At 46.7% G+C, this 20,791-nt stretch overlaps 2 protein-coding genes and 2 long non-coding RNA genes across 21 annotated transcripts in view; 2 read left to right on the plus strand and 2 right to left on the minus strand.

Moving 5' to 3' along the window:
* LOC103562925 (uncharacterized) overlaps nucleotides 1-4,616 on the plus strand; it is a 7,014-nt gene extending 2,398 nt beyond the window's left edge. The window contains exon 2 of one of the 2 annotated variants that reach the window (XR_011523169.1): nucleotides 3,970-4,616. This is a non-coding gene — a long non-coding RNA (uncharacterized lncRNA). The remainder of the gene's footprint in view (nucleotides 1-3,969) is intronic. The other variant, XR_011523170.1, reaches the window with a different exon arrangement.
* P2RX5 (purinergic receptor P2X 5) overlaps nucleotides 1-6,227 on the minus strand; it is a 26,708-nt gene extending 20,481 nt beyond the window's left edge. For 12 of the 13 annotated variants that reach the window (XR_011523163.1, XR_011523161.1, XR_011523165.1 and 9 more), the window contains exon 1: nucleotides 5,942-6,194. Coding sequence is in view for 9 of the 13 variants with exons in the window: in XM_070560906.1 (XP_070417007.1) it covers nucleotides 5,942-6,078 (137 nt within the window). In the remaining 4 variants the exon portion in view is untranslated. Of the gene's footprint in view, nucleotides 1-5,941 lie in introns of all 13 variants that reach the window. The other variant, XM_070560904.1, reaches the window with a different exon arrangement.
* Nucleotides 6,212-7,607, plus strand: LOC139073952 (uncharacterized). Its single transcript, XR_011523168.1, has 2 exons — nucleotides 6,212-6,491; nucleotides 7,120-7,607. It is a non-coding gene; the product is annotated as an uncharacterized lncRNA (long non-coding RNA).
* Nucleotides 7,608-14,445: 6,838 nt separating this feature from the next.
* The window catches only part of ITGAE (integrin subunit alpha E), a 65,923-nt gene continuing 59,577 nt past the window's right edge, over nucleotides 14,446-20,791 (minus strand). For 3 of the 5 annotated variants that reach the window (XM_070560882.1, XM_070560881.1, XM_070560885.1), the window contains one exon: nucleotides 20,137-20,436. In XM_070560882.1, coding sequence (XP_070416983.1) covers nucleotides 20,341-20,436 — 96 coding nt within the window. In that variant the 3' untranslated portion in view covers nucleotides 20,137-20,340. Of the gene's footprint in view, nucleotides 16,455-17,192; nucleotides 17,293-20,136; nucleotides 20,437-20,791 lie in introns of those variants that run through there. The other 2 variants (XR_011523159.1, XR_011523158.1) reach the window with 1 other exon arrangement.

A 20,791-nucleotide genomic window follows, 5' to 3' on the forward strand; every position in this document is an offset into this window, starting at 1 on the left:
CCCACATAGCACAACTAGAAGGATCTACAACTAGAATATATAACTATGTACTGGGGGGCTTTGGGGAGAAGAAGAGAAAAAAAAAAAGATTGGCAACAGATGTTAGCTCAGGTGCCATTCATAAAAAAAAAAAAAATTAACATCTCTGTGGTGGTGTTTGTGTGTGTCTATATGTATGTTATATATGTGTGATATTTTATCCCTAGATGGTATGGCCAAAATTAAGAGCTCTGTTTAACTGGCTTAAAGTAAGCATTTACATTATTTCTAAATGTAATCGAAACTAACCCAAATGTCATTCACGTTAACATGGTAAATTCACCTTTGATAACTGAAAGCTTATTTAAGTTTGTTGCTTTGATTAAAATGGACATGTCCTCTGAGTTATCAGCAATGGATATGATGCAGACATGCAGCCTGGGTTTACTAGTTAAATAAGCTCATTTTATCCCTGTTACAAACTAGTCAGCATAACAACTTAAAATGATAGCTGATTTTGTCTGATGTCTCAAAGTCTTTATAGGCAACCTAAATAATTATTGGAAACAGGTAAACTAAGCAGATGTGGAAAAGATAAGAATGAATTTTTTAACAATAATTATGTGTTATAACATGTGTATTTAAAATAACTTTCAAAATCTTTTTGGTAACTTAAAACTTTGAAGTTTTGCTTCCATAATGAAATGCTTAAATAATGAAAATCCATTGAGTATCTAGTTCATTTGTAAATAAGATAAAATATTAGACACTAATTATTAAATATACTACTAAATATTAAAAATACTACTATTGGCTTCTTATTACAGAGAAACTAAAAAGTGTTTGAGTCTATTGGTAAACATGTCTTGTGTTTTATTAAAAGATTGTACTATAAAGTAACATGTATTTTAAATTATAAAAAAGTATTAACAAACTTGCCAAGCCACAGAACGCTAATGTAAAAGAAAGTGTATAGGGGCCAGCCCTGTGGCTGAGTAGTTAAGTTCACGCACTCTGCTTCAGTGGCCCAGGGTTTTGTTGGTTTGGATCCTGGGCACGGACCTAGCACCGTTCATCAGGCCATGCTGAGGCAGCATCCCACATAGCACAACCAGAAAGACGTAAAACTAGAATATACAACTATGTACTGGGGGACTTTGGGGAGAAGAAGGAGGGAAAAAAAAAAAGAAGATTGGCAACACATGTCAGCTCAGGTACCAATCTTTAAAAAAAAGAAAGAAAGTTTATAATTGCTTAGTTTTTACTTAAAAATTAAGGTTTCTAAGGGTTAAAAATTCTAATATGTGATTAAATTACTAGAAATTAATAAGGAAAACATATTTGCATTCAAGGAAAGATGTAAGTTTTCAGTAAAGAAGGTATAAAGAATGCAAATATTTTGTTTGTTTTGTTAAAAAAAGATAAATTTGTCCTAAAGTACTAAAAGGGAAGAAAGCAAGCATGGGACAAATTCTAAATGTAAAAAGAAAGTTACAGAACATTTGTGAAAGAGAAATTCTAAAAAGAGTTTTGTGCATGGTCAAGATGGCTAAAATTAAAATGAATTTAATCAAGTAAATGAGTTTAATATCAAAAGTAAGCTGGTGCAAAATTAGACTTTGGTTTTTTTCCGCTCTTAAAAGGATAATTCTCCTGAACTTTTAGTCTGCTGCTGGTAAAGGGATTATGAAAGGTGTTTTCTTTGAGTAGTCTACCAGAATGGTAGGGATTTTATGTTTTATCAAAATTAATTTCCTGTATTGTTTTATCAGGTCTGTAATCACAGGTGCTAAGGTCTTACAGCTATTTAATCTTCTGTATTCACTAAAAATCTTTGTCACTATGGTCAAATGGATAACTAAACATTGTTTCAAAGGGACCTATGGTGTTATGTGGGTAAGTATTATTGATATAAGCGTTTAATTCCTAAAATTCTGATCTGTCCTGGTTGTCAGTCATAATTCTAGTTATCTTAAAGTGTAGTATGTCACAGACATAACCAAGTTTCTTTGTCAATTGTCATTTTTAAGTCTTTTGTCATTTACAGACAGTTTTTTTAAAGATTTTATTTTTTTCCTTTTTCTCCCCAAAGCCCCCTGGTACATAGTTGTATATTCTTAGCTGTGGGTCCTTCTCGTTGTGGCATGTGGGATGCCACCTCAGCATGGCTGGATGAGCAGTGCCATGTCCGCACCCAGGATTCGAACCAATGAAACGCTGGGCCACCTGCAGCTGAACGTGCAAACTTAACCACTCGGCCACGGGCCGGCCCCTACAGACAGTTTTGTTTAACTCTACTTTTACAAATGTCTTCATCTTTAGAGATTCAAGGAAAAGACTCTGACACATTCTAAAATACAGGTTTCTTACAAGCTTTCAGATTATGAAACTGAACTGGGTAAGAAATTACAGAACTCTAACAGAGAAACTGATGACCCCATAACACTGCTAACAGAAGATTAAGATTAAAAATCAATTACACAGGACTGAATGAACGGATGAGGATGATTTTATGACCTTTTGTTTAAAATATTGTTGATTTTGTAAAAAGTTGTAGGTTTTTTTAAGATTTAAGGAAGGGGCCAGCCCAGAGGCGCAGCAGTTAAGTTTACACGTTCCACTTTGGCAGCCCGGGGTTCGCTGGTTTGGATCCCGGGTGCGGACATGGCACCGCTTGGCAAGCCATGCTGTGGTAGGCACCCCACATATAAAGCAGAGGAAGATGGGCACGGATGTCAGCTCAGGTCCAATCTTCCTCAGCAAAAAGAAGAGGATTGGCAGCAGATGTTAGCTCAGGGCTAATCTTCCCCCCCCGCCCCCCAAAAAAAAAAGATTTAAGGAAAGCTTTTTCTCTGAAGCTACCTATGACACAGCAATTTGACAAATTATACTTTTGTAAACAAAATTGAAACATTTACCTTTTCCTCCCTACCTGATCCCTCCAGAATTTGGAAACTCTTAGTAAGCATTGTTATTTTCAAGGCAATATAGTTATTTACATAAGTTCAATAAGAATCTATTCTCCTTATAATAGGACAGAACTGGAAACATTGGTTGTCTTACCAAAGCTTTGACTGGAATGTCATATTCGAGAGAAACAGTCATAGACTCAGATATGACCAGACAGCTTTTGAGAAACAAGGACTGGACTCAATGGAATAAAGTAAGAAATACGCCTTACCTTGTTTCCTAGAAACCTTATGGATAAGGAAGGTCACTTATCTGGCAGGTGACTGGAACCTTGAAATATTTTGGGGAGCTCAAGAAGAGAAAAATTCACCCAAATCTGTAGGTATGACAGGTTTTGATAAGTCCTTGGCTTTCCTGGCCTCGAGAGCCCTAAATTTAAAGTTCAATCTAGGATTCCTTATAAAAAGTTTCAGCAAAGCAGGTTTAAAAGAGCCTATATGATCAATCGCTATTCTTGCTACACTTATGTAAATAATTGGGCCAAATTTATTGAAACTAAACTTACTTTACAACCCAATCAGTCTTAATTTGGCTATCTTTGGTAAAAACGAGGGTGATTTTAGAGAGAAAAATTATGTTTCAGTAAAAACTATACTAAATGTTTGTGGATATTAGATCCTAGTTCTATTAACTGTCTTTGACGTTTTTCTTTTCTACCTGTAAACTAGACTGGATCCTGAATTCTTCTAGTCTCCTGAAATATCTGGCTGCAAATCTGCAAACTAACATTTTCAATTTTTTCCATCATTTTCATTCAGAATCATTGAGAACTGAACCTGCCCTTTTTCCTGAAGCCTTGCAAACTGAAGCTGAATAACTTGATATAAACTTAGGAGAGGTTCATGTCTGTTGCTGTGTAAGACACCTGAACACTTGATGACATCATCAGAGACATTTCAAACTGCAAAAGAAGCTTCGACCCTGACATCTAAAAATCTTCTTGACAGGCTGTCCCCGGGCTCAAACTGGTTTATAATTTGCTCCAACCATTAACTTTTGTTTTTCTTCTTGTTTCCATAGAAATACTTCTTATTAAATACCTGATTGCTTGCTTCTACAATATAGGCCTAACTTCGGGAGCTCACCTGCATCACCGCCTTCTAAAATGAATTTAACTGGACTGACCTATTATCAGGACTAAGAAATGTGTTCAGTGAGATGGAACAACCTACCACTCAGCTTCTGGACTACGAAACTTCTTGAAGTTTCAGAGGACTGAGAAACTTTTTAAAGTTTCAAAGGTGGGGAATCAGAATTAGCCACCTCAAAATGTGTCTCTTTGCCTTGCCTTGGTTATTTTTAACAACAAAAGACTCTGAAAGAGACTTTGACCTTCCCTCTAACTGCCTAAAAGAAATTTAAAATAAAGGCGTATCCCCAGGACAGGCCTTCACCACAGATAACTCTGGGTATCCAGTAGGCTGGAAGGAGCCTTGCTAAGCCCACTCTTATCAAAGTTCTATTTACCAAACATTTGCTTTTCCCTTTCCATGTGAAGGGCCTTCCTCCCCTTTGAAGGTCCAGACCACCACCCCCAACATCCTCCTTTGTCTTTAGCTGAAGATAGTATTTAAGATGAGAACCTCTGCCATTTTGGCGAGTTGCTCAGTTTTCCTGGGTCTCTCCCACATATCCATGTTATAAAGCTTTGTTTAATTTTCTTCTGTTATTCTGTCTCATGTCAATTTAATTTGTAGCTGGGCCAGAAGGACCAAGAGTGGGTAGAGGAAATGTCTTCTTCCTCCCCAACAGCTGTGACCCTTGAGCCAACCAGCCATTTCAGTAAGGACACACTGGGTTGGGCCTGGACAGAAACATTCAGCAAATACTCAAGAACCAACATTCACTCATTCATTCACTCATTCATCTCACACCTATTCCCTAAACAGTCAGGCAATGCCAGGCTCTGTCCTCATGGCATTCCCAGGCTGGAGAGAGGCAGGCAGACATTAAGCAAATGATCCCCCAGATAAGCATTTAATTACACCGTGGGAATGCCTCGGAGGAAAAGAGGAGGGTTTACGGGGAACTCGGGTCTGAAGGATGAGTGGGCTAACCCATTAGAGGAGGAACAGCATGTACAAAGGCCTCAGGTGGCAACAGCCAGGGACCTTAGGGGCTCCAGGTGAGGTCAGCTGCCCTCCCAGGAGAAGTGGCTGCTCCTGCTCCAGTACGGAAACAGAATACACTCAGCAGCATTTATTAAAGGAGTAAAAGAGATGCACCAGCATTCCAGTCAGCTGGTGTCATCCCCTCCCTCCACCTGTCCCCTTCCTACTCCGGGGTAAGAGCTCTGAACAGTGCCGGGCTGAGCAACCCCAAGGAGCTGCCCCCTCAGCTGATGGCACCAGCTCCTGCTAGGTGGGAAGGAGCTGGGGAGGCAGACAGCTGAGCTGGGGGCAGGGGCAGAGGGCCCTCGGCAGGACCCCTGCTGGACACCTGAGAGGTCACACACGCGTAGGGCGGGTTGACCAGAGGGGAGTTCTGGGACATGCCAGGCTGATGAGTTGTCCCAGCCCGCAGCTTGGCACTGAGCTCAGTGATTATAAATAACCTACCAGGTGCCTGGGCCAGCGCCAGGCCAGGGCCCAGGGCCGACAGCTGTAGCCCAGCCCCCTGCATCCTTGCCCCCTTCCCATAGCCCTGACAATGGGGGCTCCAGCCCTGGAGGAAGGAGCTGCCCACGGAAAGCCTCATAAATCCAGGAACCCAGAAGCCTCTGCCCGCATCTCATCACCTCCAGAGCGGGTGAGGGAGCAGAGGGCTCCCTTCCTACCCCTCACCCTTACAGCAACGGCCCAAGGAGGGCCCCCTCCCACGCCGGGTCATAGACCCCCAACCACAGGGGACATCATGTGCACACAGGCCAATTCCGGGGCCCTGGAGAAGGTCCCAGCTGCTGGCCCCCCCGCCATCACCACCACCACCACCACAACCCCCGCCCCCGTCCCCCACACCCTCCCTGCCTTCCCAAAAGCCCCGGAGAACTCACATCACGAGGTAGGCCAGGATGGAGGCCTGCAGGAGCCGGTAGAGCAGGCCCACCTTCTTGTTCTTGGCGATGACATACTTTGCGGTCTTGTAGTCGAACAGCGACTGGAAGAGGCTCTTGCAGACCACCTGTCCCATGCTGCTGTCTCAGCCGGGCCCAACCTCCGACCGCGGCACGTGTGCCGCACGGGGCGCCGCCGCGCGCCCGCCTGCCGGCCGCCCGGCCCTCCCACCTCGGCGGGCGCTGCGCGGCTCCTGCGGGCGGGCGGGCGAGCGCGGGGGGCGGCGGAGCGCGGGGGCGCCCGGCCGGCGAGCGGCGCGGATACTCAGAGAGCCGCCGCTGGGATCCGCTGGGGCCGGCGCCCGAGCCTTGGACTGCGACCTTGCCGCCACCTCTTCCTCCCCTCCTCCCCTCCCAGTGACACCGCCGGACCGTGCGCCCAGCCGCGGGCCTGGGAGGCGCTCCCCGGGGCCGCAAGCCCGCGCGTGCGGCCGCCCCAGCGGGGATCGCTGCGCCGAGGAGTGAGGAGGCAAGGCGGGGAGAGGAGGAGGTGCTCCTTTTAAAGCAAACCCCCTTTCTCTAATCCCAAAGAAATCCCAGGGGTTTGGCCTATCGAATAGAAAGGGGAAACTGAGGTCAGGGGAGGCGGGACCTACGGCACGGGAAGCGGAGGTGAAGAGGTGATAACGAGCATTAGTAGGTAGACACAACAGGTTTCTGGACTTTTCCAGCGCTCCAGGGGAACCTGGCTCCCCCACGCTGCCCCCAGGCTGGGAGAGACTAAAGTCTCGTCCAACCCCTGGCTCCCGTGTCCGCTGTGACGATGTGGGTGCTCCTGCTGCAGCCGCTGTGGCAGGTGTAAAGTCCGCACTCCCAGGGAGTCGGGTGCCAAGCAGGTTCCGAGTGCCCACAGCGTCAAGGACTCTGCGCCACACTGAGGGCGGATGGGGCGGGGGTGGGGGACAGGGAATGCCTAGGATCGTAAATCATGCCTGGAGAGAGGGCGGGCTCCAGCTGCTTGAAATGTTCCCAAAGCAAGAGATGGACCTCATCTAGGCTGCTAAGACTGCGCCCCTAACAATGTCACCAGCCGTGGACTCTAACGCCTTCTCTTGTCTTGCCTAAACTCTAACGTTTTTTCTTGTCTGTTTGACCTAATCCTCTTGTTCTGTTGAAAGGTGCAGATGTTCCTTTCTCTAAGGACTTTGGGGTGTGGAGCTTATGCCGTTTCAGCTGTGTTCCGGGAAGAAGCTCTAAGTGACAACCGTCCTGGTCCGGACCCAACTGCTCTGAACCGGCACAGAGCAGCACAAACCAGCATAAACTGAAACCACAAGAGTGACATCTACATAAACAGGCAGAGAGTTGTGCTAAAGTAATCTGCGCTCCTTAACATGGAAATTCCCCTGATCTGGGGAGGGCAAAGCAGCCATTCTTAGATCATGCAATGTATATATAAAAGCATGATTTCAAACCACACATGTGCAAGCTTATGCCCACCTCTGCACATGATGATGAAATTTCCCGTTGAACATTCATTCCCTACCCCAAATAAAGGTACCCACGTCCCCGTGCTCAGGGAGCCAGAGCTTTGTGAAATTATTCCCTACGGTCTCCATTGTCTTTGCTGCATGCTACGAATAAAATTTCTGCTTTGTGACAGCTACTCCTGGTGTAGTTTGATTAACTCGCCAAGAAGGGGACTCACATTTGGTCCCATAACAACAACACATGAAATTAAATTCAAGGGAGTGGGAGCAGGTCAGGAGGGCAGCTCCGAGATCACCGCCACAGGGAGGCAGGGCCCCGGGTGAGCTCTCCCTTTGTGTGTTGAGGTGTGGCGCTCACTCATTTTTTGCACCTTGCCATCCAACCAGAAGCAGTCCTGCTCCTCTCCTACCCTAGACCTCAGGAATGAGAAATTCTCTTCCCTGCACCACAGGCCCTGCAAGCTGGAGGGACCTTGAAGTTCACCAGGTGTGATCTCCAGTTTTAGTGCACATGGGAATCATTTGGATGAAAAATGCACATTCCTGGGCCCTGCCGCTATTTTCCTTCCCTAAGTCTAGGATGGGGCCTGGGAATCTGTATTTTGCTCTCACACTGTCATTTGGAAAGCACAGATCTTTTCATCAATTTCAATCCAAATGCCACTTCCTCAAAAAGCCCTGTCCTTATTCCTACCCACCAAAAGTGGCCTCCACCCAACTCACTTTCTATCCCATTGCTCCTTCTCATTCCCTTAGAGCACTTGTCACTCCTGGATATGGTCTTGTTTACTTACTGACTGTGTCTCCTACTAAGACCAGAGGTCTTAGGCTCCCGAAAGTTCAGGACCTTGCCTTTGGACGTCTCTGTATCCCACGCCCACCGCTATGCCTGCAGTAAAATAATTCAGTACATATTGGTTGAGTGAGTGAACAAACTCAGGCCTGATTTTTTTAAACAGGGAAGGAATTTGGAGCTGCCACCCTGCCCCAGTCATAACTGGGACTTTAGAAGCTTCATTCTGCAGGTGGAACAGAGTCTACAACTAGCCCCAGTCCAGGGCACTCCCCCCTGTTCCTGATTCCTCAAACCTTTACTGAGCACCGACTGTGTGCTGCTGGAGAGGCTGAAATGCCACATATACCCTCTGTGGCTTGTCAGAACGGCCACTCTGGCTTTAGGGAAGGGGCTCTGCTCTTATTTGCCCTCCAGTGTTGGCAGCCCCTCCTGAACCCCCACGGTCCAGCCAAGACCAGGCTGCAATTTCTTTTTTTCTTGTTTTTTTTAAAGATTTTATTTTTCCTTTTTCTCCCCAAAGCCCCCCAGTACATAGTTGTATATTTTTTAGTTGTGGGTCCCTCTAGTTGCGGCATGTGGGACGCCACCTCAGCGTGGCTTGATGAGCGGTGCCATGTCTGCATCCAGGATCTGAACCGGTGAAACCCTGGGCCGCCGAAGCTGAGCGCATGAAGGAGCACGTGAACTTAACCACTCGGCCACGGGGCCGGCCCCAGGCTGCAATTTCTGACAGAAGTATCCCGAAGCTTTAGAGACCACGAGGGATGTCCAGAGGGGGAAGAGCTGCTCTTAGGGCTGGGGCCAGACCCCTGCTGTGGGGTCCCTCTCAGCATAGCTACTTAGGGGAGGTCCAGACCTACTGGTGGGTCATGATGTCAATTCCCTGGGTCTCAACCAGCATAGCAAGACAAAAAAAGGAAACAAAACATCAGAGAGTGTTTAAGGAAGTAAGGGTAGGCATAGTTTCGTGAAACTTTCGTTTGAAGTATGAGTGTGTGCGTATGACATTGTGATGTGGAATACATTTCTTCCTGTGGGTCATGGTCAAAACAATATGAAAAATACTTCTCAAAAGGGGCAAACACAAGTATCTGCAGTCGACCTCCACACAGCTGGGGCCCCACAAGTTCAGGCCCAACACCCATTACACCCAAAGCAGGAGAAGGGGCTTTGCTTTTTAAATTGCATTATTAAAAGTCCAAGTCAAGGATGTTTCCAGAACCAAGATGAAGTCTCCCCTAGAGAGAAAGTTGCCCGCTGCTTTTGAGTGAGTTTTTCCAATTTCTACCCAACCCCATCTCAAGTCTTAGAGCCCCAAGGCACCTACCCTGTTGAAATGATCGCCAGCACCAGGCCCAGAGCGAATGCTCCTCAGCACTTACTACTGGCCAAGCGCGGTTCTCAGCGCCTGACGTGCATGGGCTCCATTCAGCATCTCAACAACCCTATGTGGTTGGTACTGCTATTATCCCTTTTTTCCCTAAGGTTAGCTGCGTCCATGATCACACCACTAGTGAGCATCTGGGCCAGAATCTGAATCCAGGAGATCCGGCCCCCCAGTCCAAGAAATCATCTCCACTGTCACCAAGAGCACAGTGCTTTACAGTTTCCACATCAACTCACTGGACTCACTCTGCGAGCTCGGCCGAAGACGTACCTGTCAAGCCCATTTCAAGCTTGATGGAATGAGGTCTGAGGTCACCTGAGATGCTGAGACTGGTACTAGGTCTCCGTGGAATCCGCTCGGGGCTCTGTCCTCTGGAACCTGTGGCTTCTGGCTCTCACATGTGCAATGCCGCTGTGGAGGGAAGCCACTGCCGGGGCCCTGCGGAACATCATCTCCCCCCAGGTTGTACGGTGCTCCTCGGAGGGAAACGGACTCTCTCATGATGCCACGTGAGAGTGAGGGTCTGTCAAGAGAACAGGCGCCCTCTGCAGGGGCTCCCCCTGCCGCCAGGGCTGAGGGCACCACCCTGGCGCACCAAGAACTGAGTAGGTGCCTTTAAACCTCACTCCCGGGGTCAGGAGTCAGGGGAATGGCTGGCCTTCAGAGCAGTCAGAGCCCCTCCCTGCCTCACCGCCGTGCCCTTCCCTCTCCCCCACCACGGAGTCCCCCACATGCTTTATTACAAGAGCCGTCCACCCGAAAGAAAGAGACTGGCGGTGAGGCAACCCTTCTCATCTGGGTCACGAGCCTTTGTCTAGTTGGATGGTTTAAGGTCCCTGCAGTAAAGTGAAGGGGAACTAGAAAATGAATTTATAAAGGGCTTTTTTCTTTTTACAGCATCTCATTTACTCCTAAAACTTGCCAACATTTTGTCTATTTTTCTGCGTGGTTTGAACCCACTCCTGGGGCATCTAGGTCTGCTCTGGGTCCTGGGACAATCTCTAGTAAAAACCATGGTGGATCCTCAAGTGTCTTTGAACTGAGAGACAGACAGACAGAGCCCTCCCTCTCCCCAGAGAAATGTGCTGGGGGCTCTGCCTGGGGGCAAACAGACCCTCTCACTTCTGATTCCAACCTTCTCCAGGCACCATTCTCTCCTCCTGCTGTGAACTTTATAGATTGAGAGAGGAAGGGGCCAGGGACGAGCCTTTAGAGGCAGGAGAATTACAAGGTCATCCCCTCAATCAGGAAAACCTCCCATTCTCTAGAGGAAGAGGGGGAGGTGCTAAGAGGGAAACCATTGGCTGCAGGTGCATGGCCGACAGCATCAATGCCTTTCCATCAGCGGCGTGGTGTGGCACTTGGTCACCTGCAGCCTCCAAGATATAGGCTCCTCCTTTCCCCTCCAGCCCTAGCGAGGCCTCCCCTGGTCCTGAAGACTTCCTCTTAACCTGAGGGGCTGACAAACTCAAAAGACATTCTCCAAAAACTAGAAGGAAGCAAAATAGAAATAAAGAAAACATAAATGCCATAAAATAGTATGGTTCTTGGAGTAGAGGTTCACACATTACTCACATATAGGAATGCAGTTCTAGTTCCCACCCCACAGGAGAGGAGGGCTCATGCAAGGCCTAGCGGTAGGAGGTCTGAATCTGTCCCAGGGCACAAAAGGAGCCATCGCAAGATGAGGAGGGCCTTCCCTCCGAGTCCTGAGTATCCTGGATGGCCGGGAGGGACAGGAGCGGGAAGGGCGGGGTGTGGGAAGGGTTTCACACAGGGCCCCACAAAGCAATTTATCCTTTAATTTTCCTTTCAGTCTGGCAGTCCTGCTATGTTAAACACATTTCATGAATAGACATTTCTGGTCCATTTAAGAAGTAGCAGATGCATTATTCATGTCATTTCAAATAGTCAACAGGAAAAAGGTAGAGGGCGTGTCCCCCGCTGTGGGGAGGCTTTCTGAGTCCATCCGCTGCTCCCTGACCCAGCTTCACTGAGGGGCTGTTACTCGTTACTTAGTTGTCAAAATCTGACCCAGGGAAAAACCCCGCTGAGGTCTCAAACACATAAAAAGAGTAAAGAGCCAAATGCTGGTTCACTAGGCACCAAAACGGGTAAAGATGCAAACTCAAGTCAACCAAACTCACAAGGCAGCGACGACTCTAACAAGACGTCTTAGAGCAAAGCTCATCTTGCTCTTCCTCCCGCTCCCTGCAGTGGTCTCCCCAGAGCCCTCGCGACTCACGTCCATCCCCTCCCCTCCGCTCTAAGTTCACAGGACTGCAGTGGCAACAAAACGAGAACGAGTAGGAACTGCTTGTATAAAACACCGGGAGTGGCTGTGGCTTCCCTTCGTTTCCTGTATACAATTCTTCCGCAGACTCTCATTGCTTATTGCAGTCACTGTCCCCTCCTGACTTTCTGGCCTCACACGCCCCGTTACGCACACTCAGCTTCAGCCAAATGGACTAACATGCTTTACCACATCCTTCACTTGCCAACCTCCGTGCCTCCACCCAGGCCGGCCTCCCCGCACTCCTCCATGGCTTCAAGGCTCAGCGTACAGGTGTCTGTGTGTCTCCTTCCCTACGGCCTCCTGGATCCCTCTCCTCTAAATTCCCAAAGGACAGGATCTGTTTGATTTACGGAGTCACAGTTGAGTATATCCCTTACCTGTCGTCTAGGGCTGAGGGCAGGAAAGGGCTTTACCGCTTTTGGTACCACACGGCCCATGTGAGGCGGGTGTCATCCTACTTCAGGAGGATGGGGAAGCAGGGAGGGAAGGCTGACTCCTGATCACCCTGCCTCTGCCCATTAGCCTGCATATTTGAAGTGTCTCGGGTAGAGTGACTAAGCCTTTATTTTTGAGTATATATTCATAGAAGATTTCAACAGAGATAATTCTACCAGAGCATTAAGTTAAATTTGTCTCCTGAAGCAACTTATGAGTCATCAAGACTCCAAGTGTATGCTGAGAGCTCGCATGGACAAAGTGGAATCAGACGAACAAAGTCTGATCTCATAACTAGCATCTCACAGGGTGTGGCTCTTGCATCACCTGGAAGGGCTTGTCAAAACAGCAGATGCCCAGGCCCAAGCCGGGCGGAGCATCAGAGCCTTTAGCAGGAGGGGCAAGGAGGCTGACGAGCTGCCCAGCAAAGTCTGAAACCAGCCGCTCACCGGGGTGTCACCTGTGCCTTGCCCAGTCTGTAATAAAGCTTTTGTGGAAAAAATATTAGACCTGGAGATCCAAAAACCTGCTAGTGGGACAATGGCTCTGCCTTACACTAGCCCTGTGGCCTCGGGCAAGTTGTTTCCTCCTCCAGGAACAGAGGGATCATGAAGACTGGCTGCTCAGGGACAAGCCCAGCGTGGGACCACGCTTGTTAAATGGACCAGAGTACACACAGGAGGAGATCTGTGAAGCTGGATGGAAAACAGGTTACCTATTTATCGTACCACCCTTCAACTGAAATTTAACATCTCCTTCAATCCTGAGCGTATGCAAAAGCCACAGTAGCATCAGCAGTACCTGCATCTTGACACCAGTAGAAACTGCAGATATTTTCCCCTCACATGCCAGCTATCGCAAAAATCTCAAAATACATTGTAAGCTCATCATTACTTTGAAAGTAGGGTAGTTATCAGATCTGCTGCTTTAATGCATTGATAAAGAAGCACATGTACCTCCACATCATAAATTTTGAAAAATATCCCAATCACTGTAGTTCAATATAATTGGTTCTTTATAAACTTTTATGTATCTAAAAACAAGCTGATGGATGGGTGGGTGGAAAAATATGTGATAAGGCAAGCATAATAAAATGTTAATGGTAGAAACTAAGTGGCGGGTAGATACGTGTTCACAATTGTAAAATACAATCTTTCTAAATGTTTGAACCTTTTCATAACAGCGTTGGGGAAAAAAATGTGAGAAGGGGTCCCTAGGCTTCACCAGACTGCCAGAGGGGGCTGTGGAACACGAAAAAGTTAGAACCCCCGGCCTAGGGGTGCTAGGGTCCTTAGCCAGCTAGCCATCCCCTCAGCGAGCTCTTCACCCAGGAGGCAAAGGACCCCCAGCCCCAGCGTAGAACTCCAGCAGTGAGGCTGGCAGGCTTTGTCCAGACTAGGAAATCTAAAAGGTCTGCAGAAACAAAGTGGGCCAGGAGTGTTTTCTTCCACCCCAGCAGTCCAACCTTAATCTCAGACCTCACAGCTCTAAAGAATAGAAAGACTACCTCAGGGTAGCACACTAGTCAAACCCGGGAAACCAAGGCCAAGAGTCCAAGAATACCTGCCAGTGCTGTGGCAGGGCTGGTCCAGGCTCCTTCCCAGGCCCTGGACAGAAGAGGAGGCATCCACGGAGGCCACACCTTCAACCTGCCCCTGCCTACCTGCAGCCCCATCACTCCGCCCTGGACTGCAACCAGCAAGAGGGTCCTAGGAGTTGACCAACCAGACCCAGAATCCTCCCTCAGGGAGAGGGGAGAGGGAGACGCAGAGCCTCCAGCTCTCTCTCCTGGGGGCTGATGCTGTGGTCCTGGCTTCTCTGTAGCACTCAGATGGAGCTCCTCCATTAGACAGGCCACTAACAATGACTACTGCCTCCTATCGCCCACCAGCAGATCAGCACCACTTAGTTCCCCTATTCCGGAGGGCACACTGCTCTCTAATTCTGGGTCAAATCACCCTTATTCGCCCAGAGGCTCCGAAGTTCAGAGGGAGAAATGAACCTCTTATTTCTATCCCAGAAGCTGATGCAGTTCAGAAAGGGCTAATGAGAAAATGCCAGGGCCGCATTTTAACTGGACAAGAAAGAAAAAATAAAGCATAGAGGGGGAAAAATGTCATCTTGTTTCATAGGAGAATACATCGTCTTGCCAACAATCAAGGAAAAGTAAACTAAAGGTATCATTATGTACCCAGCAAGGAAACAAGCTAACTAAAGATGGAGACCCCAGGATACATTCATGTTGCTGATAACCACGTAACGTGGCTCAGTCCTTCTGGAAAGTTATTTGGCATGGTACGACAATTACAAAAATGCCTTTAATTCCACTTTTGGAAAAAGCTGAAAGGGCATCTTGACAAATTGTAAAAAGCTATACAAATTTATTAACTCCCCAAAGACATGTTGACCCAAGGTGTCGTCTCCACCCCCACATACCCTGCATTTGGCAGCAGCATTTGTCTCTGACACTAGTTTCTTGAAAATGGTCACCAATTATTACAAATGGAAGAATATATGATGCTATTTATGTAAAACAAACAAAACCTTAAAATCTATATACTGTATTTGTACACGTGAAGATTTACAAGGGCACAGAATATGGCGGCCTGGAAGAGTACATGCTGAACCAGTTCACCCAGCTTCTAAGGGGGGCACAGGGTGGGGCAAGGCTGTAACAAAGGCAAATTCTCCCCTTTTACTCTGATTTTACTATGAGTGTATCCATGTATTACTTATGTACTTTTCAAAATGTTCTCCCACTAATCAAAAAAAAATCAAGTCAACTGAAGTTGGGAATTGTCTATTGAGGTGCATCCAGCTACCTCCTGAGCTCTGATGTTAGAACAACTACTCTTCCTGAAGAGATTAACTGTTTCCTTGACTCAGTTTCCTAAATCTGTTCTTAAAGGAATGGTACAATTCTGGCACTATTACAAGGTTATAAGCATGGTTAGGAGACCCAAAAATACCTAAACCCTGATCTTAACCAAATACCCCTCCTCGTAAGGGTATTAGAGAAGATGTGCATAGAATAATACACCAGTGCAGATCATAAGCCTCCTGGGCTCAGCCACAGGAAGTACCCCTTTCTCAAAATCTAATTAGGCCTGCAAAGTTTGACAGACTTAGGTCTTCACATCTGCTTGATTTCACCCCTCCAACAACCAAACCCCAGAGTTCAGATGTGATCACAAGAGAAAAAGTTGCTGAAATCTGCACTCACCAGCCTACGTGTAACAGGAGAAAGGAAAACAGAAACCACAGAGGCTTTTATCCCAATACTAGTGCCCAGCTGGCCCCATCGTGGTCCTTCTCTCATCAGGACAGTGGCCATGACCCACTGTTCTGGATCTATGCAAGCTTTGACACTTCCTGTTCCCAGGCAGAGGAGGGTGACAGCAAACGGGAAAGGCCTAGCACTAGAAAGGCATCTTTTAGAAGAAAGAGAAGGCCTTGGCCCAAGCCACAGCAGGCGACTTGGTCTCCATTTCAAGGCTCTGCCTCCTCGCCAACCACTCCCATCTGTAGTCTCCTGACTGCTGCTGTGCAGGTCCAATGCCAGTCAGATCAGCACTGCTTAGTCAGCCAGATGCTCACAGGTGCTCAACATAAGCCCTGACTGTTACAATGGGAGTGGGGTCTTATTTGCAATAAAAAAGTATAAAAACAGGGGCTCCACGTCACCTGTAACATTGAAAACTTGGACACAACTCCTGAGCCCAACAGCAGGGAAAGAGCTAAGCAAACTTACCTCTTTCTTTTCCTTCAAAAACACATCCCACTGAGACAACCCAAGAAACAGAAAGCGGGAGAAAGCCTGTGTCAGCCCTGGAAACAGAACCAAATTTACAAAGGAATTCCTGAAAGAAATGAAGCAGATGCAATCAGATCAAGGGGAAAGCTGGTCACGCCAAGCAGCCTGGGAATTTAACAGAGGTACATGAGGGACTCCAGCAGACAAGGACGGGCTCTCCAACCAAGCCCCAGACACTGCCCAAAGCAGGGTGGCAGGGCAGGACCACGGGCAGGTGTGCAGCTGCAGCAGAGAGCACGCAGGGCAATCCCAGTGACATCAGGCACAGAGGTACCTTCTCAGAGCTCCACCAGTTCTGGTAAAAGAAATAAAGGTGGGAAAAAAGTCTAAATATAAGAAAGACTCCAAATTACCATTATTTGCAGATAGGATTTTCTCCTTAGAAATTCCAGGAGAATCAAACAAAAGTTACTAAAAAACAAAGAGTTCAGTGAGATGGCCAGAGAAGGATAACATTCAAAATAACCAATTGTTCTAAACACAAACTCTATAATCAGTCAGGGGGAGAAAAGATATTTTTCACAGTAGCAGTAATAAATATACAATACGGGTGAAAATAAAAGTCTTCATTAATTAAGACCTCTGAAGAGAATTATAAACCCTTGCTGTAGGGTGTTTTTAAAATCTCAGCAAGTGGAGAAACGTCACATTTCTGAGTAGGAAGACAATACTGTAAAGAAAACAATTGTCCCCAACTTAATATGTACATTTAAATTAAAACCCCACAGGGTTTCCTTTGGGAATTTGAAAAACTAAGAACTACCTGAAAGAATACAATAAATATTTTTTAATAAGAATGAAAATGACCTATCAGATATCAAAATTTACTCAAAGTTACAATGAAAACTGGTATCAAAAACAGCAAAGCATTTTTCACACTGACCAGGTTAGCAGAACAGTTAAAATTTGATGATGCCCAGTGGTGACGAGGGCAAGCAGCGGCACTTCCATATATTCTAAGTGGAATGTAAACTGGGAAAAACTTTTTGGAGGTTGAGCTGCCATTGTCTATCAAAATTTTACATGCACTAACCTTTGGCCCAGTAATTGTGCTCGGAACTTAACCAAGAGCACACTTGAAAAGCACGCCAGGAAGGATCCATGTTTAAAGATGTTCACCACACCTCTTCTTTCTAATAAAGAAAGAAAAGAAATGGCAACCACCTAAATATCCACCTGTGGGGACTTGTTAAGTAAATATAACACAGCATATGACAGGGCTGTTAAAAAGAATGGGGGAGACCTGCACATGTGGTACTAAAAGACCTCTGAAGTCTCAGATGAAAAAGCAAGGAGGGGACCACATGCAATCTGATCCACATGTAGAGAAGTTGATGCTGGTATGTGCACAGGGACATCCTGAAAGAATATCTGAAAACTATTAACTATTATTTTGCTGAGGAAGACTGGCCCTGAGCTAATAACCATGCCCATCTTCCTCTATTTTTATATGGGATGCCTACCGCAGCATGGCTTGATAAGCGGTGTGTAGGTCCACACCCAGGACCTGAATTGGCGAACCTCAGGCCACTGAAGCAGATGCACGAACTTAACCACTGCGCCATGGGGCTGGCCCCAGGCCTCAGCCTTTTAAAGAGCCTATGCCTCTGTTCTGTGAACTTCACAACTGTTTCTCAATTTTTTTCAACCCCTTAGGTGGGACAGGATGGCTGGAGTGGGCTCAAGTTGGGTGTTTCCCTTCCCCCAGGTCAGTTAGGCTCTGATAACACCCCAGCAGGTTAGGCTCTGGTTAACTAGTTCCTTCTGAGGGCAGGCCTTGTTAGGAAGAACAGCGTGCTCTGGTTTACTTCAGAATGGTTTGTCTTCCCCTCCCCCTGCCCGAAGCATGAGGGCATTCTTCTCCAGGGTTTACTGTGGGAGCCTGGCGGAGCTCCTGAGGTAAATCTCGCAGTGATGTGGGGGCCCGAATGACGGGGTTGCCTGGAACCCTGGAATTCTCAGTCAACACTGAACTTCCAGCACTTCCTCAGTCACGGTTCAGGTCTCCTACCCCGCACTGGCGAGCCTCTGCTCTCTGTGTCCGTCCGTCTGTCTCTCTGCACTGGCGAGCCTCTGCTCTCTGTGTCCATCCGTCTGTCTCTCGCACTGGCGAGCCTCTGCTCTCTGTGTCCTCCGTCTGTCTCTCGCACTGGCGAGCCTCTGCTCTCTGTGTCCATCCGTCTTTCTCTCTGCACTGGCGAGCCTCTGCTCTCTGTGTCCGTCCGTCTGTCTCTCTGCACTGGCGAGCCTCTGCTCTCTGTGTCCATCCGTCTGTCTCTCTGCACTGGCGAGCCTCTGCTCTCTGTGTCCGTCCGTCTGTCTCTCTGCACTGGCGAGCCTTTTGGAAAGAGAGATTAGTGGGGGAAGAGGAGAGGAGACACATTTTTTCATTTTTTAGATACCTCTGTGCTGTTGTGAATTTACCATTTGCATAAGGCTAAAAAGAAAAAATGTTTCTTCAACTGTGGTGCTTGGAAGGAAAAAACAGATCAGGGAAACAAAACTCAATTCCAGAATTTATACATATATATATATATATATATATATATATATATATATAACATATATATACACACACACACACGCACACACACATATTCATGAATTTCATAAGTGGTAACAACAGAATTTCAAATCATCAATGAGCATTTCAATAAATGATAGAGAGACAACTGGATTCCTTTAAAAATAACATAGTTAGACTCAAGGTCATCAAGAAAACAGAAATCACTCTGGGTATTTCAAGAGAAAGGGATTGAATACAGAGTTAAGTTTCAAATTTGCTGAAAGGGCTAGAAAATAAAAACAGCAGTTGGTGTCACCCAGAGGTCAGGAGTTGCAGGAAGCTGCCACCATTGCTGGAGGCCACACTGTCATTCTGCTGCTCAGGGGCCTGCACTCAACTGCTGCCACCACCACCGCGAGAAGCAGCAGAGAGGCTTCTCCCACCTGCCCCCCTTCCAGCCTCATGCAAGTGCCTCTCACTAGCAAAACCTAAACGCGAAGCCCACTGCAAGGGAGTCTGGGAAATGCTTAAAGCCTTTCAGCCCCTGAGATATAGGAGAACGTGGATAAGCAGAGCAGGTGGTTAAGCATCTCAACAAGTAGTGCTGTGAAAGTGAGTCATGCGTCTAGAAAAAACCCAGGGGAAATTCCCTAATTCACACCTTATACCCACACAAATTTCAGAAAAAGTTAAAATTTCTAAGAAACAATAATGAAAGCATCCAAATTAGATAAAGAAGACGGAGGGGTGGCAAGGATTACTTTCTACATTATATACTTCTGCAGCACTGAATTTTTTGCAGTGACTTTTATAATCCGTGAAAACAAGGATTGTTCCATGGTAGGGCTGGCAGTGGGGAGACATGGTCAAGTTTTAACAGCATGGGGCACAAACATAAAATAAGATACGAAGAGCAAAGCCAGCCTCTAACTAGGCCCTAATCTCTGTGCCCCCAACTCCCAGGCCAGGTTCCATCTCCTCCTGCGGACGGACGAGCGCTCTCTCCTGGTGACGGTATCTACTAAGGAACAAAAGTCTCCCTGAGCAATTCACCACACAGGAAGCCAAGTAAGGTCAGCGCTGCATATTAAATAGACATGTTCACACGTGCAACGGAACTGAAAAACAGAACAAAGTCCTGGTCTTCTCTCCTCCCTAGTTTCTGCTTCAGCAACCTTTGTTTTTCTACTTTTTACATTTGTTCTCGGGGTGCTTTCTTGTGGCCTGATTTGAAATAATAGGCAACATCTTAGGATCTTGAAAATGCCAGACTAGGAATCACTTTCAACCAAGATGTATTTCATAGAACACTATTTCGGGAGACGTTAATAGAAATGCCAATAAAAAAGCGTTCTTAAGCAAATAAGGTTGGGAAATGCTATATAACCTCCTCTTGGGGAAAAAAATATCACAACGTATATTATATTTGCACATTAAAGGCGCTTCTGCAAAGAAAACAGTTTAACGCTACTTAACACCAAATGTTTCCCAAGTTTATTTTTTGCATAATATACAGACACCTTTGGGACAACGTATAGTTAAAAATCAATATTCCACAAACATTTTGTTAGATTCTGCTCTAGATGATCCTAAAGGAAAAAGTAATCAACACCACACCACGTGTCTAGATCAAGGACTGGCTGACACTGTCTCCCAATGGATGAGAAAGCTGGTCCTAACGTTCTTCTGTGCGCAGATTCTCTGATTCCAGCTGGGCCTTCCTTATGCTGTCCAAGTTCAGTTGTTGGTATTTTCTTTTAAAAAAGCCACACTAAAACAAACGGAGAGGAAGCCCAATTACAGACCTAAGATATTCATCTGTTTTAGAAAACCATTTATCTAGCTGTTATCAAAATAGGCCCTGTACTCTGCTTCTCGCGCCTCCTCTGAATCTCTCCCTGATAATCCAGGCCTTCAAGAACCGTCCTGACGGCTGCCTTTCCCGGTGTTCCTTCCCCAGTCAGAAGAGCTCTTCCACCTCCCTCTGAATCCCCAAAGCACTTTGACCTGCTATGCTGAGGACAGAAAGACATCTAGCACGGCCTCCTACATCAAGAAACTCACATCTAGTAGGAAGAGAAAGAATTACAATGCAGTGTGACCAGTGACACTTGGAAGGGCTTCCT

The sequence above is a fragment of the Equus przewalskii genome, chromosome 10 (genome assembly GCF_037783145.1).
Source record: "Equus przewalskii isolate Varuska chromosome 10, EquPr2, whole genome shotgun sequence".
Classification (NCBI taxonomy): Eukaryota; Metazoa; Chordata; class Mammalia; order Perissodactyla; family Equidae; genus Equus; species Equus przewalskii.